Source organism: Anthonomus grandis, chromosome 5, assembly GCF_022605725.1.
Source record: "Anthonomus grandis grandis chromosome 5, icAntGran1.3, whole genome shotgun sequence".
Taxonomy (NCBI): Eukaryota; Metazoa; Arthropoda; class Insecta; order Coleoptera; family Curculionidae; genus Anthonomus; species Anthonomus grandis.
This window is the reverse complement of record NC_065550.1, coordinates 28,980,638-28,999,592: the sequence shown is the minus strand read 5'-3', so window position 1 is coordinate 28,999,592 and position 18,955 is coordinate 28,980,638. Positions and strand designations below refer to the sequence as shown.

Genomic DNA, 18,955 nt, shown 5'->3' with positions numbered 1-18,955 from the left:
AATATTACGATTCAAGGAAGTCTTACTGAATATTGAAGTGATTATTGTAAGAGTTCGTCCACCTGTTAATTAAAAATTATTGATAGTTCGAGGAATTAATGAGAAATTTATTAAATATTAATCAGACATATGTTGCACATGAGTTCTTTAACAAAATACCTTCATATAGAGTTCAATTTTCAATCAACAAATAAATTATTCGCTATTAAAAAATAAATCAAAGGAGAACAACACAAAGTCTCGGTCTCAAAAAAAAATGTTTAATTTGTTAGAGTGGTGACACGTGTTTCGCTCCTAAGAGCATCATCAGACCTAAAAAATAATGTAAACAAAACCAAATAAAATTACAAAATTACCTTAAAGTAAAACAAAAAAGTATACCTCAAGAAGGTTAAAAACACGCCCGACTGGGTCAAATATACACACACACTGAACGGTAAAATATAAGTTTAAAAAACTGACGTCACAAATATGTAAAAAACAATAACATAGAACTTGAATACAAGAAAATAATAAAAAAGTAAAAAGGAACTATCGAGATTTGAACCTACAACCTTCGAGCAAGACTGTTACCGTTTGCTGCAGCTAGTTTGCTTATCAGGGTCTCTTTGAGAATATGGACGACTTCTTTCAATTTGATAATGCCAGTCAGGCCAAACTCGTCCAGATGTACAGATCAAACTTGATTACAAGGAAGAATCTCTGCCTGAAAATATGGTTCCTACAGCGATGCCTTTCTCAGAAACTAACACCTAAATTCATTAATATCAAGTGCACCACACAAACAACAGCATCCGAAAAAGCTCTGAAGTTAGCAAAAACGACGTGGATTAAGGAAGAGATTAAACAACATTATAGGTCACTTAATGTAGTTAACTCTAAACTGAAATACCTATGTTTTACTTTGACTCTCAGGTTATCCTTTATAGAGTTTTCTTTTTTTAATTACAAGTGTAGAGATGACGTAGAAATACTTATAATAGAATAAGTAGGAATCTAAAAATGTTGGTAACATCAAATAATCTTTGAGCAACGGTAAACTTGGAAGAACAGGAGGGGCCGGGAAAGAACTGCTTTTCTTTTCATAAACGCTTTCTTAACCTCACTAATGGATCTTTCACCAAAGATAAAGAAAATATCCTTAACCTTAACTTAAAATTTAATTTAACCCAAAATATAAATAAAAATGTTAAAGAAATCCTAGCAGTGGAGGCTGAGAATATAATTCAATCTAATAATATACCTAATAAAAACATAATTAGAGCCAGAATTATAAATTTGCCTAATTCAAAAGGGATAAATAGAACACCGCATAACTTTAACAAAAGACATTTAAATTCCCTTAAAAATAAAATTCAAACACACAATCTCTTAATAACTAAGGCAGACAAAGGCGCTTGTCTGGTAAGGTCTTGAATAAGGCTGATTATGTGGATAAAGTTTCGGAATTTCTATCTGGCAATGATTTTGTTTCGAGAAATAAAGATTCCACTCCTAGCTTTCTTAACAAAGTTAAGAGCTGTCTGGACCATTGCCTCATAACTTTAGAATATTTCGAGTCCAATAAAGCCAGCCTATACTCTATGAACCCTAGAACTCCCTCACTGTACGGCTTACTAAAAATACATAAAGAAGGTATTCCTATGAGACCAGTGATTTCTTTCGTCAGTTCGCCCTGGTATAGACTGTCCTCTTGGCTTAACACTACTCTCAATAAATTTCAATAGAATTTGCAAATTTTGTAAAATATATTAATATACCCGATAATGCTATTTTGATTTCCCTGAACGTAAAAAATCTCTTTCCCAGCATACCCGCCTTAGAATGTGTAACGTTAGTTGAAAGATTGCTTAACTCCACTTTTAATTGCTTAACTGCCAACCTCCTTAAGTTAGTTATAGACAACCTCGTATGTCTCTTATCGCTGGTTTTGGAACAAAACTTTTTTAAATTTAATGGAAAATTTTTAATCAATCAGCTGCAGGACTCGCTATGGACTCATGCCTTTCACCTTTATTAAGCGAAGTACCTATTTATGAGCCATTTAGAAAATCAAATTATGGTTAGTTTTTTAAATTTATATTTACATACAAAGGGTATGTCGATGACATTTTTCTAGTCTGGAGAGGAAACGACGATGATTTGGCGGGATTTTTGAATTTCGTAAATTCTCCTCATAGTAACATAATTTTTACTTTGGAAAAAGGAGTTAATAAAACTTTACCATTGTTGGATTTACTTCTGACTAGGTACAACAATTAAATAATTTTTGAAGTACCGTAAAATGGGGTTAATTTGCACCATTTTTTTTAGCTTTATTTTATTGGTTAGGATGTAACGTCACTCGAAAGAAGATCTGAACTTCTTATTATAAATATCAATTGAGCAGGTTGTAATATAACTCTGATTATAGCTATTTGTTATGTATATTGCCTAATCAAGAGAACAACCTAGTTTTATTAGTGGTGCATAGTATACCCCAAAAAAGTCATACTTTGCACCACTCAATATTTTATTAATATTTGGCTACTAAATGCTTGCTGGTGCATAGAAGACCCTTATTGAAAAAATTTTCTTGGCCAAGTTTTGTGAATTTAAATCTACCTACGTACAGATATTTATGAAACAAGCATAAAAGTAAAGAAAATTGCTACAATTTAAATGAACAACGTTTGAAACTAATCCCACCACAATTTGTCGCATTCTGGGACAATGTACAATCCTCGTTTGGACATTTTCTTGGGAGAGCTAATGGCGCTAATTACGTTGTCCCACGAATACCATATTTCGTCACGTCTTTCTGGCCATTTCCAAAACTTTATCGATCCGGCCATAGCATTGATCATCGCTCCATCGTTTTCTATTGCTGTTATCATTCCAGGATAAACACGATCTTCATAGGAAAATAAAACGTACTCACCAACAACTTTTTTAACATCATCTAATCCAGAGTTTTTTACTTTTTCGACAATATTTGTTCCAAGAGAACCTAAGACGAGTTTTTCATTAAATTCTTTTTCTTCTTCCATCTCTTGCATCTCATTTATTTCATCATCTAATGAATCCCTGCCTAGTGGAAAGTGGTCGTCCAAAACAATGTCCTCCTCTGAATCATCTACGATTTCTGGTTCAACAGCTTGAAGAGGTGTGGATGTAGATGCTCCAGTTAGATCTGTTAAGCTAATTTCAGAATGGGCAATACTGTATCCTGCTGAAACCGTTATTTTCTTTTTCCTACGTGGCTTAAACTGTGTGGCTTCCTGTCTTTTATCTTCTAAATACTTAATGAAAGTGTTTTCGATATCCGACAAACTTCATTTATTTGTGTCGCTAGCAGTTGTCATATTAGATTGCTTAGTTGTTTTTAACCGCTCCAAGAGCCTAATTTCCTAAGTCCCGACTTTAATATCTCAGCGCTATTCTTGTGAATTTTTTCCATTAAGGATCGTAAAAGCATTGGAAAATGCTATTTCTCAAGTACATTTGATCTACTCCCCACATGGGTTTCCTTATATTGAGATAAAATGTCTCTTCACGCTCTTTTCATAAGGGCAAATATTGCGACATCTAGCGGTTGTGTAACATGGGTGCTGTTCGGAGGCAAACATACAAAATCAATGTCGTGTCTTCGACATAAATCGAGGACTTCATCATTAATATGAGAAGACAAATTGTCTCCTAAAACGACCTTCTTTCCCTGAATTTTTTTAAGCCTGTGCAATAGGAGAGTGCTGAACCAATTTGCAAATATCTGTTATTCGAACCAACCAGATGCAGTATTTGCATAACGCGTACCAGGGGGACCATTCTCAATCCAGGTATCCCAAAAATGCTTGGATTTGTACACCACATAAGGAGGTAGAAGCTCACCAGCTGCATTTCCACAAATCATAAGAGAAATGCTACACTTTGAGGAATTACAAATTGGTTCATGACACTTAACACCACGTTTAGTTAATATCTTTTATTGACCGGGGTCATCGGTTAAGTTTGTCTCGTCATAATTAAAAATAGCATGCGGCTCTACACCAGTTAATGTTTGTTTTAGATTTTCTATGTATTCAGTCATTTGGTTTGCATTGAGTGCTGCTCTACTTCTTTCTATGTTCGAGACTATCCTTGCAGTAAGGTCCTTATGACGAGTTAAAAATGATTTGACCCAATCAATACCTGGAGTATTATCCCTAAAACGAGTTATTTTTTTCCTTTGCGATTTAAATAGCCCTTGATTATTTGTCGCAATTCCATTCCAGTAACAGGAAAACCAGAATTACTAAGGCTATGAATACATTGTACGAAACATCTTTCCTCTTCATAAGAGAATATTGATGGGTATCCAGGTTTTCTAGCGTGTGTTCCTTTTAATTTGTAAAAAATAGTTCTCCTTGGAATGTTAAAGGATTCAGCGGCAACTCTTGTGCTCATGCCATCTTGTATTGCTGACAAACATGCCTTCAATTCTTCTTCTGAGTAGTCTGCATATCTGCGAGATCCCAGTTTCCTTTTATAACGTCTGGGCATTTTCTGAAAACCATTTACCTATTTAACTTTTACTCTTGCGAATGAAAATAGTTTGGACGTAACAAGTTGGGGATACTTTGCACCACTTGAGCGGTGCAAAGTATACCCAATTCCACGTGATAAGTGCACATGTCAACAATGTTTTTTTTTAATTGCTATCCTTGTTTAAACCCGTTATTTTAACAACTACAAATCGCAATCGGTTATAGTATAAGCCTTTAGACGTTTACTTACCAATTTTTGTACTCTTGGACTTTCTGCGCAGTATGATTTTGCAAAGCCAGAAAATCATAGAATTTCTAGGTTAATATTCGGACGGTTGCTGATAAACAATTGGCGACCAGGAGGATATTCGCGCGCGTGTTAGTGACGTATTGCGATGTTGCCTATGTGTTCTAGAGGTAGTAGAAATATTTAAACAAAATTATGAGGAGGATTACAGAAAATATAATTTTACATGTTCGGTGCAAAGTTTCCTTGCGCAGTGCAAAGTAACCTCATTTTACCATATACAGAAAACCATCCGCTACGGATAATATGATCCAATTTAATTCCCTTTCTCCTGGCCAACACAAGTTTGCTGCTCTTAACTCATTCTTTTATAGATTATTTAATTTACCTCTCTCCAATGTAGCCTTTAAAAAAGAGTACAATATAATACAATCTATTGCAATCAACAATAACTTCCCTCTATCAAGTTTCAAAAAACTATATTTTAAGTTTTTTAATAAGTATAAACTTTCGTACCACATTGTACATCAGGAGGAAAGGGAACGTAATAATAAAAATTTTAGATGTTTAACTTACTTTGGAGGTATTTCCCAGGGGGTGGCGAAATTCTTTAAACCTTTTAACATCTCAATCGCTTTTAAGACTTCTAATTCCGTAAAGCGAAGTCTGGTTAAACCATTGGATAAGCCAGATCTGCTTTCGAAATCGGGAGTTTATAGTTTGCATTGTGCCGATTGCCCTACGATTTATGTGGGACAGTTCGGGAGGAAAATTTCAACAAGGGTACAAGAACATCTAGGTCTGGTGAACAAGTTTAAAGTCACCAATATTGTCGAGACCCAGTAAGCGTTTGTCAATTATTTATTGTCAACAGGTCATAATTTTTCCTACCCCAATAATGTGGCAGTGGTTCATGACTGCCAGAAGGGCAAAAAGCTGGATCTTCTAGAGAAGCTAACGTTTACAAGAGCGAAGAAGAGTCCAGTTTTAATTTGCGTTAACAACGTGTTCAATTTTAAGCCGGGACTCATTTTTAATAACATCTTGTGGTTCCCTCCTTTCTTTTCAAGCTATCGCGTGAATGGTGTGGCCTAGCGGTCAACGCAGCAAACGGTAACAGTCTTGCTGCAAGGTTGTAAGTTCAAATCTCGATAGTTGCTTTTTACTTTTCTATTATTTTCTTGTATTCAAGTTCTATGTTATTGTTTTTTACATATTTGTGACGTCATTTTTTTTTATTTTATATTTTACCATTCAGTAGTGTGTGAATATTTGACCCAGTCGGGCGTGTTTTTAACCTTCTTGAGGTATACTTTTTTGTTTTACTTTAAGGTCTTTTTGTAATTTTATTTGGTTTTGTTTACATTATTTTTTAGATCTGACGATGCTCTTAGGAGCGAAACACGTGTCACCACTCTAACAAATTAAAGAAATTTTTTTGAGACCGAGACTTGATTTATTTATATCAGGGTCTCTTTGAGAATATGGACGACTTCTTTCAATTATTATTAAAAGTAAAAGAATAGCTCTGAATCATTGATTAAAACTTTGTTTAAACATACTGTAGTATACATACACACAGGCTAATGGACCTCCAAAGCTTAAGAAAAAAAAACATTTTCTTGGATATCGAATTAACTATACCAGCGTCTTGTTCTAATTTTGTACATCATTAAAACACTGAGTTAAAAAGGGGTATGAGCAAATCTAAGGGTATGCGAGCTCATTGAAAACTCCTAAAAAGATAGTTTTTTGTTATTTTTTGGTACCATTGGTAAAACTATAGGTTTTTTAGTTTCAAAAATATAGTACTTCAAAATAACATAAAATTGGACGTTAAGAAAAAAATTTGAGGTCAAAACCCAATATTAGGGTTTTTTAACCAAATATCAATAATTTTTAGGTAAGTATTTAGGAGATTTGATACCTTGTTAATCGACTCCTGTTTTAGTCTCTGAGATATTACTCTCGAAAACTTGTAAAATTTTAAATGAAAAGCTTCGAAATGTTCCTATTTCTAAATTTCTTTTTAGATTCATATTTTATGGGTGTTCAAGAATAACCAAGAGATTTATAACAAAAAACTAGAATATCAGAGTTTTTTATGAAAAATTGACAAGAAGATGATACATTGTTCTTATCTTAGCTCCTTTATTAATAAAAACTAAAAAACAAAATTGCATGTATATAATCTTTATTAGTTTACCCTTATAGGTACATAATATAATGCATTTAAGACAATAATTATTATATACATAAGAGCAAGTGAAACATCATACATCATTATTTTTCCCACTTTATCCATCTCTGCACACAAGTCCTGGTCCTTATGTCACATTTTAGCAGTTTACCACAGGTAGGCAGTCTAGTAATACCGTCTTCGTAACACGGATCACCTAACTCTAAGAACAAAACAAAAATTTAAAAAATACAAAATTCCTCCCTAAAAATACTTACGTGGGGTAACACATTCATTACAACATCCACAATAGCCCCGTCCGCCGACCAAAGTAGTACCACGAGGGCATGGCAACACATGTAAACACAAGGTGGCAGCACAGGTCCATATTTTGCAATTGTCATCATCGTCGGGAATCAAAGTGGTATCATCAGGAATTAAAGTGGTGTCATCAGGAATCAAAGTGGTGTCATCAGGAACCAAAGTGGTGTCATCAGGAATTAAAGTGGTATCGTCTGCAAACGTGGTTTGCAACAGAGAAATTATGGTGAGACCGATGATTATTATCTGGTTCATGGTTGGGCTGATACTGATTGTAACGTGAAACTCGGTTGGGTTATTTATATATTTGTATAGTGTTTGAGGGAGATTAGCTTTTCGTCACTTTTTTTTTAATAATAATAAGGATGTTTGACTTATATTTAATAAGAGATTTTTAATGCTAAATAAATATTCAATTTGATTAAAAATATGCACTTTATATTCAAGGCTTATGTTTTTTTAAGTTAATATTTTGCAAAGGATTACGAAATAAGAAAAAATGTCTGGAAAAAATGACTTTGACTGCTTCAAAAAGCTAAAAAGGTCAAAGCAGATTTACAGGCAAAGTGCCGATTATGATTATTGAATCAATAATTTACGTTAATTTGATGCTGTATATTTCACCAATTTGTGCAGTTGGTTATAGGAAAATATATCTCAGAACCTGAAATTTAACAAAAAAATAGAAATGGCCTTTAACTGTCTGAGACAAATAAAAAAGTACTTGATTTAATTCTGGTAACTTTACGTAAAAATCTAAAGGAATCAAGACAGATTTACAGGCAAAATTCTCATTATGATTGTTAAATTGATGTTATACGTCCATTTGATGCTGTATATTCGACCGCTTGATGCAGTTTGTTATAGAAAAAAGAAGTGTCCCACAGCCTACAACTTACCTAGAAAAAAGAAAAATGAACTTCGACTACCTGAGAGAAAAATAAAGTTACTCGATTATATTCTGGTAACTTTAATAATAATAATAATAATAAAAATAATAAAGACTTTTATTTTAATAAATATACATTATAAAGACAAGATTTAAAAATATTGGCGAAGTCTAGCCCTAAGGGCTACTAGAAAGAAAAAATAGCATATTATGATTTTTTTTTAATTACATAACCTAACAATAATAAAATCAAGGTTCTATTTTATAAAACTATAATATAATACTTATAGGATAAACATAACAATAATGAGGTTTATAGAATTTTGTCGGGAGAGATTAACAAAATAATACGTATTTTAATTTAATATTAAGAAAATTTAAAGAATATATAAAGTTATAGATGCAGGAGCCAATTTAAAATATGTATCAAATATGATTAAAAAATAAATTATATAAAATAATAAGAATCTTGTTGGTTTATGAAAATCATTATTGTTTATTGGCAATCATAACTAATTTATCGGGTGGTGATTTTTTATATAGGCTTTTGGATTATTAATGAATTGTTGCGTTGTTTGCTTTACATATTATAAATTTCTTGTTTGATTTGTGTACATATTGAATTTATATGTTCTGCCCTTAAAATGGGCTCTAGAAATGCGAGATCTCGGCTAATAAAAGAGTGGAGACCTCGCGGATAGTTTCATTGAAATGAGAACGATGAAACTAAAAAAAACCGTTGGAATTTTCACGTTATTACTTATAGAAGCCGAGATATCGACCTTTAAAATTTCAGATTTTTCATTTTTCAGGTACTAAATGTATTTTTTTCGATATCAAAACAACTACACCAGCGGCTTATTCTCATCCCATATATCACGAAAACACCGGGTTATAACAGGGTATGAGCAGATCTAAGGGTGTGCGAGCACTTTAAAAATTCGCATCTAGTGAATTTTACCTTTTAGTTTAGCAAATGTACTAACCAACCCTATTATTGAGGGTTGCATTTCTTGCCGACTTATATCAAGAATTCAATCTCAATTCAAGCATTAAAAAAATTGTTTTGATTCATGGAGCTCTCATTAAATAAATAATCACTATAATTTTAGTAAGTTTAGTGATCATCAATCTGAAGTAAAACTAAATATTATTTAGACCGATGTTGCATACGAGTCTTTAAACCAAATACGGAGATTTCAGAACTAGTATGAGGAAGAACAATATTTTTCTTCCTTTGGATTCAGTCACTGAATAATCATGAAATGTTGAAATAAACTGTCGTAGCATTTCGCCGTTGGCGTATAATTCTTTTACGAGAAAGCTTTTCTTTTTTCCTTCGTCCTTTCTTGACTTTTCCTCGCATTTCTAACAGAGAAATTATAATATTTAACTATGAATAAGAACATATAATTTAAATATCAATTTTTGTTTTATTCATGCTTCTTAAACAGGACAAAGAAACCATATTACTGGGCAGTTTAAGGATAAAACGTTTATTTACAAAAACTTTAACTTTCATTCGACGAAAAAGTAAAAATACATTATTCCCTAAGCCATTCTTTGCTAAACATACTGTAGTGCTTATACACAGAGGCTAATGCTAAAATTATACGGGCAGTTAAATTTTATCCACCGGTTAATAAACGTCTCTAAGACCCTCTATTTACGTTGTACCTGGTAAATTAAATACAGGATAATGTCTGGACTTCTTCAAGGCGTAGGATGATAATGGCGCAGTCGGTAGGATTTAATATGGATGATGGATATAAAAACGAATGCACTCTTTTGAGCTGCTGTAAAGGAAAATACATATTTATGTAAAAGAAGGGTGTTTTTACCAGGAAATATTCACTCTTTACGTCCTCTATTGTATGTTTATTTATGAGGTTCGCGTTGCTTGCGAAATGCCAGAGCCTACGTTCAGGAATTTTCACTTTAAATGTTATATATCGTGTATTGAGAAGTATAGTCTACAGTTTTTTAGATTATCTGGTTTATTGTTTAGGAGTTAAAATCTTTAGAGTATATTATTAATGATAAATTGAGGAAATTATTTTTTAAATAATATGACAAACGTAAATGGAGGCGTCATTTGAAGAAAAAATATTTACATAGATAGAAGAGAGAAAGCCACTATTAAAAATATTATTAAAATATAGAGTAACCAATAAAACAAGGTTAAAAAAAAGGAGTTGATTGTGATTTGTATGAAGGTGTTTTGACTTCATTGGAAGGATGTGACAATTTTAGATAATCAGTAAAATCATCAATCAATCACAAAATTAGTGGAAAAAAGTAAGTTGAAAATGAGTACCATGTACATGGGTTTACCGTGATCTTATAATTTTTTTTTTTTTGAAAGAAAATTATTATTTTATTTAAAATTAATAGAAAAAGGTTAGCTAAATATAAAGACTATGTGAATATTATATATTGGTATATTGTCATTTTGAAGAAAAATAGAAACTAAACTCATAAAAATATAAAGAGATCAAACCATTTCAAAAACCTGTGCTATATCTTATCCTGTTAGTAAATTAGGTTTTGGATATTATTAATGCGTCTTTGAGCAATGGTTTGTTCCGGAGTTTTGGAAACTAGTCTTTCTGGAGCCTTGTTTTTATTATTAAGTTCTAAACACAAAACGTCGTTAAACGTTCGAAATCAGGGGAAGTGTTTTAACGTAGTTTATTTATGTCTTATTTATCTTATAGAGTTCAACGTGTTAAGTTTATGAATTATAGGTCTGATATTATCTGTGTAATCTTTGGTGTTCCAACAGATTTGGGATTTTAGCTTTATATGAATGTTAGTTATATACAGTTATGGTCATATAAATAGCACACTTTTCTAAATTGCGATAAAAAATATTAAATACCATTTTCTATTTTTTTTATAATATATTTAGCTTAGATGTTCTACGAAGAGTTGTATTTAATTAAAATTAAAAGACTATTTTAAATATATAAGAAACATAACAAAAAAACTAAAGAAATGCTGGCCATTTAAATAGCACACTTAAAAAATATTTACTTTCAAAACCAATTTAATATTTTGTTGGGTATCCTTTATTTTTTATAACTTCACTTAATCGCTTGGGTATTGACTCCACCAATTTTGCACACACGCTTGCCGGAATACTGTTCCAAGCCTCTTGGAAGTTTTGCCATAGTTCATCCAGATTTGAGGGATTTAATACCTTAATTTTGGTTTTAACGTGATCCCACAAATTTTCCAGAGGGTTCAGGTCTGGGCTTTGTGGCGGCCATTCCAAAACATCTACCACATTTTTAGTAAACCATCGTTTTATTGATTTTGCAGAATGTTTTGGATCATTATCGTGCATGAACTTACATGTAATTGGCATAAAATGCTCCATGTATGGTTCCATAACATTCTGCAAAATCTCCCTATACTTGTATTGGTCCATTATTCCCTCTATACGATGAATAGGTCCAACACCATGCCATGACATTGCTCCCCATATCATAATTGATCCTCCTCCATGCTTAACAGTTTTAATTGTGTACCTAGGGTTTAAGGCACGATTGGGAGGACGTCTAACATAGCATTTTCCATCATTTCCAAATCTATTAATCTTGGTTTCATCGCTCCATAATATGGTTTTCCAAAAATTAATGTCCTTATTTATATGTTGTTTAGCAAATGCCAATCTTTTTTTAATATTTCTTTTTGAAACAAGTGGTTTTTTCCTAGCTACACAACCTTTGAGATCTTTTTCATATAATCTTCTTCTTATTGTTCTTGCAGAAATATTGACGCTATATTGGTCTGCTATTTCACGTTTTATTTGGGCGGAACTTAAAAATGGATTACCCTTGCTTATTCGAATAATAATTTTATCCATGTTATACGTGGTTTTTCGAGGCCTTGTTAATCTTTTCTTGTTCATTGTGCTTTGAGTGGTCTCATAGAGAGCCAGAGCATTATAAACCATTTTCCTAGAGCAATTTAAATCTTTTGCTATAGCAGAAATAGAAAAGCCTTGATTTTTCTTTTCTATAATAAGAGCTCTCCTCTCTGGTCCACAATGTTTCTGCCCACTAAAAACAAAACTACTCTTGACAATATTCAAAAATTTAAAAGTTAAAATAATACTTATTAATTAACACTCGATATATTTAATAAGAATGAAATGTGTGCTATTTATGTGTCCAGCCTTAAAACGTTAATATTGGAATGAAATTCTGTATGTGCATATATTTTTAAAATAAACAAAGTCTTGCATATTAGGAGGAGAGTAACTGCTTAAATATTTTCTTATCAGTCAGGAATTTGTTTTTTGTAAGTAATATATGAAAAGGTTAAGTGTGCTATTTATGTGACCACAACTGTAAGTGCTTAAAATATATAGAATTTTATTATTCGCAAATGGCATAATGATATAAGTAACTCGATAAAATCTACATGAATTGTCAATAACTATTATAATAAACAATAAACTTAACAACGTATAAATTATAAAGTTTGGAGTAATAAGTAAGAAATAAAAAATAAGTCAAGAGGACATTGACAATATACATTTTTATAGTAAAACGTATATAGTAATAAAAATATTCTTAATGAAAAATATATTAAATATCTGAGTGAAATTAAATTTTCAGGTTTACGACGACTACATAATGACAAAATTTGTAAAAATTGTAAGAAATTATTTATGGATCACTCTGAAGACGCTTTCAGTTTTTTTTGAAGCAGTGACTAAAATCGATTTAAAAAATATTAGGATAATAAATGTTTATTCTAGGAGTATTTATTATTGATTTGATAATATTACTGATATCTTGTTTTATTTTTAAATCACTCTGAAGACGCTTTTAGTACTTATTGAAAAAGTGACTAAAATAAATTTATAAAAAGTCAAGATAATGAAATTCTTATTCCAGGAGTACTTGTAAGGGACAAAATAATTTGCCCCTAATTTGCAAGTCAAAGGTTCTTTTATTCTTTTTTAAAAAAGTGACTAAAATCCACTTACAAAAAGTCAAGACAATGCAATTCTTATTTCAGGGTTACCTGTAAGAAACAAAAAAAATTGTTTCCTATTGGCAAGTGAATATCTCAGGGTCTGGTAGTCACAGTGTAAAAATTGTTAATTTGTGAATTATTCTGAAGACTTTCTTAGTATTTTTTTTTAAAAGTGGCTATAATCCGTTCACAAAAAGTTAAGAAAACAGACTTCTTATTCCAGGAGTGCCTGTAAGGGACAAAATAATTTGCCCCTAATTTGCAAGTCAATATCTTGACTTCTATTGGTTAAAGTTTAAAAATGATTGATTTATGGACTACTCTAAAGATTCTTTTATTCTTTTCTAAAAAAGTTACTAAACTTCACTTACAAAAAGTCAAGATAATAGAATTCTCATTTAAGGATTGCCTATAAGAAACAAAATAATTTGTCTCTTATTGGCAAGTGAATATCTCAGGTTCTTCTAGCCACAGTGTAGAAATTGTTGATTTGTGAATTATTCTGAAGACTCCCTAAGTATTTTTTTAAAAAAGTGGCTTTAATATGTTTTGACAGAAAGTTAAGATAATGAAATTATTATTCCAGGAGTACCTGTAACGGACAAAATAATTTGCCTCTAATTCGCAAGTGATTATCTTGACTTTTTGTGGTTAAAATTTGGAAATGATTGGTTTATGGACTACTCTGAAGATTCTTTTATTTTTTTTGAAAAAGTGACTAAAATCCATTTACAAAAATCAAGATAATGGAATTCTCATATAAGGATTGCCTATAAGAAACAAAATAATTTGTCTCTTATTGGTAAGTGAATATCTCAGGTTCTTATAGTCACAGAGTAGAAATTGTTGATTTGTGAATTACTCTGAAGACTCCCTTGATTTATGGACTACTCTGAAGATTCTTTTATTTTTTTTGAAGAAGTGACTAAAATCCATTCACAAAATATTAAGATAATAAGCTTTTATTCTAGGAGTGCCTGTAAGAAATAAAATAATTTGTCTCTTATTGGCAAATAAATATCTCGGATTCTAGTAGTCAAATGTTAAAATTTGTTGATTTCTGGACTACTCTGAGAAAGTACTAATTGAGAAAGTGAATAAAATATATTTATAAAAAGTCAAGATATTGGATTTCTTATTCCAGCAGTGCCTGTAAGAAACAATTTTTTTTTATTGGTAAGTGAATATTTTGTGTTCTGGTAGTTAAATGTTAAAAATGATTAATTTGTCAACAGAAGTCTAAAGATTCCTCTAGTTTTTTTGACGAAATTACTAAAATCCATTCACAAAAAGAAGAAACAAAGTAATTTGTCGCTTTTAATACATCTTGAAAAAAGACAATAATTTATTTACAAAAAGTCAAGATAATAGAATTCTCATTCCGGGAGTGCCTGTAAGAAACAAAATAATTTGTCTCTTATTATCAAGTGAATATCTCAGGTTCTGGTAGTCACATTGTAGAAATTATTGATTTGTGAATTATTCTGAAGGCTCCCTTAGAATTTTTTTAAAAAAGTGACTATAATCCGTTCACAAAAAGTTAAGATAGTGGATTTTTTATTCTAGGAGTGCCTGTAAGGAACAAAATAATTTACCTCTAATTCATAGGTGATTATCTTGACTTCTTGTGTTAAAAATTTATAAATGATTGATTTATGGACTACCTTAGTATTTTTTTGAAAAAGTGGCTATAATCTGTTCACAAAAAGTTAAGATAATAAAATTATTATTCCAGGAGTGCCTGTAAGGGACAAAATAATTTTTCCATAATTGGCAAGTGAATATCTTGACTTCTAGTGGTTAAAATTTAAAAATTATTGATTTATGTACTACTTTAAAGAATATTTTAATATTTTTTGAAGAAGTGACTAACATTTATTCACAAAAAGCCTTGATAATGGAATTTTTATTCCAGGAGTGCCTGTATGGGACAAAATAATTTGCCCCTAGTTTGCAAGTTAATATCTTGACTTCTAGTGATTAAAGTTTAGAAATGACTGATTTATGGGCTTCTCTGAAGATTCTTTTATTCTTTTATAAAGAAATGACTAAAATCCACTTACAAAAAGTCAAGATAATGAAATTCTTATTTCAGGGTTACCTGTAAGAAACGAAAAAAATTGTCTCTTATTGGCAAGTGAATATCTCAGAGTCTGGTAGCCACAGTGTAAAAATTGTCGATTTGTGAATTGTTCTAAAGACTTTTTTAGTATCTTTTTTTAAAAGTGGCTATAATCCGTTCACAAAAAGTTAAGAAAACAGACTTCTTATTCCAGGAGTGCCTGTAAGGGACAAAATAATTTGCCCCTAATTTGCAAGTCAATATCTTGACTTCTATTGGTTAAAGTTTAAAAATGATTGGTTTATGGACTACTCTAAAGATTCTTTTATTCTTTCTTAAAAAAGTTACTAAACTTCACTTACAAAAAGTCAAGATAATAGAATTCTCATTTAAGGATTGCCTATAAGAAACAAAATAATTTGTCTCTTATTGGCAAGTGAATATCTCAGGTTCTTCTAGCCACAGTGTAGAAATTGTTGATTTGTGAATTATTCTGAAGACTCCCTAAGTATTTTTTTAAAAAAGTGGCTTTAATATGTTTTGACAGAAAGTTAAGATAATGAAATTATTATTCCAGGAGTACCTGTAACGGACAAAATAATTTGCCTCTAATTCGCAAGTGATTATCTTGACTTTTTGTGGTTAAAATTTGGAAATGATTGGTTTATGGACTACTCTGAAGATTCTTTTATTTTTTTTGAAAAAGTGACTAAAATCCATTTACAAAAATCAAGATAATGGAATTCTCATATAAGGATTGCCTATAAGAAACAAAATAATTTGTCTCTTATTGGTAAGTGAATATCTCAGGTTCTTATAGTCACAGAGTAGAAATTGTTGATTTGTGAATTACTCTGAAGACTCCCTCGATTTATGGACTACTCTGAAGATTCTTTTATTTTTTTTGAAGAAGTGACTAAAATCCATTCACAAAAAGCCTTGATAATGGAATTCTTATTCCAGAAGTGCCTGTATGGGACAAAAAAATTTGGACAAAATAATAATTGAATATATTGATTTCTAATGATTAAAGTTTAGAAATGATTGATTTATGGACTTCTATGAAGATTCTTTTATTCTTTTTTAAAGAAGTGACTAAAATCCATTAACAAAAAGTCAAGATAATGGAATTCTTATTCCAGGATTACCTGTAAGAAACAAAATAATTTGTTTCTTATTGACAAGTAAATATCTCAGGTTCTTATAGTCACATTGTAGAAATTATTAATTTGTGCATTATTCTAAAGACTCCCTTAGAATTTTTTTAAAAAAGTGGCTATAATCCATTCACAATAAATAGGATAATGGATTTCTTATTCCAGGGGTGCCTATAAGGGACAAAATAATTTGTCCATAATTGGCAAGTGAATATCTTGATTTCTAGTAGTTAAAATTTAGAAATTATTAATTTATGAACTACTCTCAAGATTCTTTTATTCATTTTTTAGGAAGTGACTAAATCCATTGACAAAAAGTCAAGATAATGGAATTCTTATTTTTGTTGTGCCTGTACGAAGCAAAATAATTTGTACTTTTTTGACAAATAAATATCTTGAGCTATGGCAGTCAAATATTAAATTTGTTCTGTGGTTTTGTACTTTAAGAACAGGAACAACAGTAGATAATCCCTGCAAACTGTCAACTATTATTCCTGTACCAGTTCAAGAAAGATACCAATACTACAGGAAGTATTAATAATATCTAAACTACCAACAACATAAGCTACATCATACAGAACCTGCTTTAAATAACCAGTCTCCACTTCACCAACATGTTTTAGATATTCTTTAAGTATTTCTTTATTTTTCAAATTTTTGTTATTAAATTATTTGATAACTCTTGTACCATTAGCTTATTAAGTACTTGAGCAATAAATACCTCTAATAATATGTTCAATACTATTTACAAAATATTTATTGAATCTCTGTGCAATGTCAGCCTCATGTGTGCAAGTGATACTATCAAAATTTATCTAATTGAGCATATTTTGGATCTTTCTGTGCATTATGGGCTTCAAATTTCTCAAGAGTTCTTTTGGATTATTTTTATTTAAATTTATGCATCGTATGTAATTTTTTTATCTTCATTCTTATTTTATTAAAAATATATTTCTTATATTTTTTTATTAGTCGAATTTCTGCAAATGGAAAGAAAAAATGAACTAAAATGCAATTAATAATTAAGTCTAATAACACAGTAATCAAAAAAGCGATAATATTGGTTATTGCAAATAAAAAACCGGAAGAAAAATTGAAATTAAAAAGAAAATATTATATGAATAAATAATCACCCTAAATGACTAAAAAAAGGATCAAATAATTAAATACATTGAAAAAACCAAAAATAATTTACTTTGCAGCATTTTATCCAACTGGCATAAATTCCTTCATAACCCAGGGCTCTTAAGGGATAAAAGCTCTAACCTGTTATAGTGAATTGAATTTAAATATAAACAAAAACTAAAGTCTAGTTTCTATTTTTTAGGTTTGTACCTCTACATATTAGTGGTGAGGACGCTGACGAGGGAGAGCTTCAAACTAAGGGTCTACGCTCTTATAGGTTGGGGTGAGTACCTAGAGTTCATTTTCTCTTTTAATTAAAAAAGTAATAACGAAAGAAAAACAAACTTTACACTGTCGCTTACAGTTTACTCTGCAAGATAAATATGATATTTTTAATAAAAGTGTCCGGATCCTGTGGATGTGGAAAAAATATGTCCGTAGTTGGGCCAACTTGTTTAAATTGAAAAAGTTCTCTGCGCCATATTTATTTATTTATCTGTTATTTTTAATAAAAAAAAATTGCTATATGGATTTTTTCTTTATAGGAACTCCTTTGCTATTCATCATTATATGGGCTGTGATAAAAGGGATTGCATTAGATGCGACCTTCGAACCGGATCAAATGGGAGAAAAGGTGGGTATATTCAATAAATCTAATTTTCATATTTGCCATGCCACAAAAGCCACAGGAAGTACAGAAAAATAAATTATCCCAGTGCGACTAAACCAGGGAGTCTTTCCTCAATAAATCTGCTAGAACAGAGAGATTCGGGGGTGATTTATTGCCTTTTACAATATATATATGCTTTATCTATTTAAATTTTAAAACAACGAGTTCAAACTTATATAAGATAATTTACAAAATGTCAAGACAGCATCTCCTTTTACTTGTAAACTTGTCTGTGATAAAAGGGATTGCTTTATATTTCACCTTAGAATCGGATCAAATGGAGGAAAAAGTAGGCGTTTTAAAACAACGATGTAATCCCCAAAGCCACAGGAACTACAGGAAAATAAATTATGTCAAACTGGGGAGAACAGAGAGATTCAGGGGGTTATTTATTGCCTTTTACAATACATATATTCTTTATCTATTTAAATTTTAAAACAAACTTATGAAAGATAATTCGGAAAATGTCAAGTCAGCAAGTCCTTTTACTTATAAACTTTGGACGTTCATCGAATTTCTCTACAAAGTGTGAGAGGGACAACGGGTGGGAGAGGGAGCCGTTATCTGGAATGTGTCAACAAAACGCCCCGGTGAAATATCTGGATACTCTTGAAAATTGGTTTCGATTCCTGTTTAGGTCGGGTTCGGATTGACGTATTACAAACGAGAGTCGTTATTAATTTCTTTTAGGTATTTGGGTCACACAGTTGGTATTAAAAATTATACATAGCACGTATTGGCAATGAGTTTGATAATAAATTTGGGGGAAAGTGTTGGTTGAAAACCAGTATAGTACTCGTAACGATCA

At 31.0% G+C, this 18,955-nt stretch overlaps 2 protein-coding genes across 7 annotated transcripts in view; one reads left to right on the top strand and one right to left on the bottom strand.

Annotated features, from left to right (window-relative positions):
• The window catches only part of LOC126736685 (diuretic hormone receptor-like), a 221,939-nt gene that overhangs the window by 135,908 nt on the left and 67,076 nt on the right, over positions 1–18,955 (top strand). For all 5 annotated transcript variants that reach the window (XM_050441185.1, XM_050441183.1, XM_050441180.1 and 2 more), the window contains exons 7-8: positions 17,680–17,760; positions 18,023–18,111. In XM_050441185.1, coding sequence (XP_050297142.1) covers positions 17,680–17,760; positions 18,023–18,111 — 170 coding nt within the window. The remainder of the gene's footprint in view (positions 1–17,679; positions 17,761–18,022; positions 18,112–18,955) is intronic.
• Positions 6,930–7,538, bottom strand: LOC126736688 (uncharacterized). Of its 2 annotated transcripts, XM_050441189.1 has the most exons (3): positions 7,433–7,535; positions 7,210–7,390; positions 6,930–7,154 (listed from the first exon to the last, which is right to left on the bottom strand). In XM_050441189.1, exons 1-3 carry the CDS (start codon positions 7,505–7,507, stop codon positions 7,036–7,038), a joined length of 375 nt encoding a protein of 124 aa, XP_050297146.1. In that variant the 5' UTR covers positions 7,508–7,535; the 3' UTR covers positions 6,930–7,035. The 2 variants fall into 2 exon arrangements, with proteins under 2 accessions (XP_050297146.1, XP_050297145.1); XM_050441188.1 differs by having other exon boundaries at positions 7,210–7,538.

Coding starts and splice junctions, on each gene's coding strand:
- LOC126736688 (XM_050441188.1), bottom strand. CDS start 7,507: ATGAACCAGATAATAATCATCGGTCTCACCATAATTTCTCTGTTGCAA. Junction 7,155..7,209: donor TAATGAATGTGTTACCCCAC/GTAAGTATTTTT, acceptor TTTTGTTCTTAG/AGTTAGGTGATCCGTGTTAC.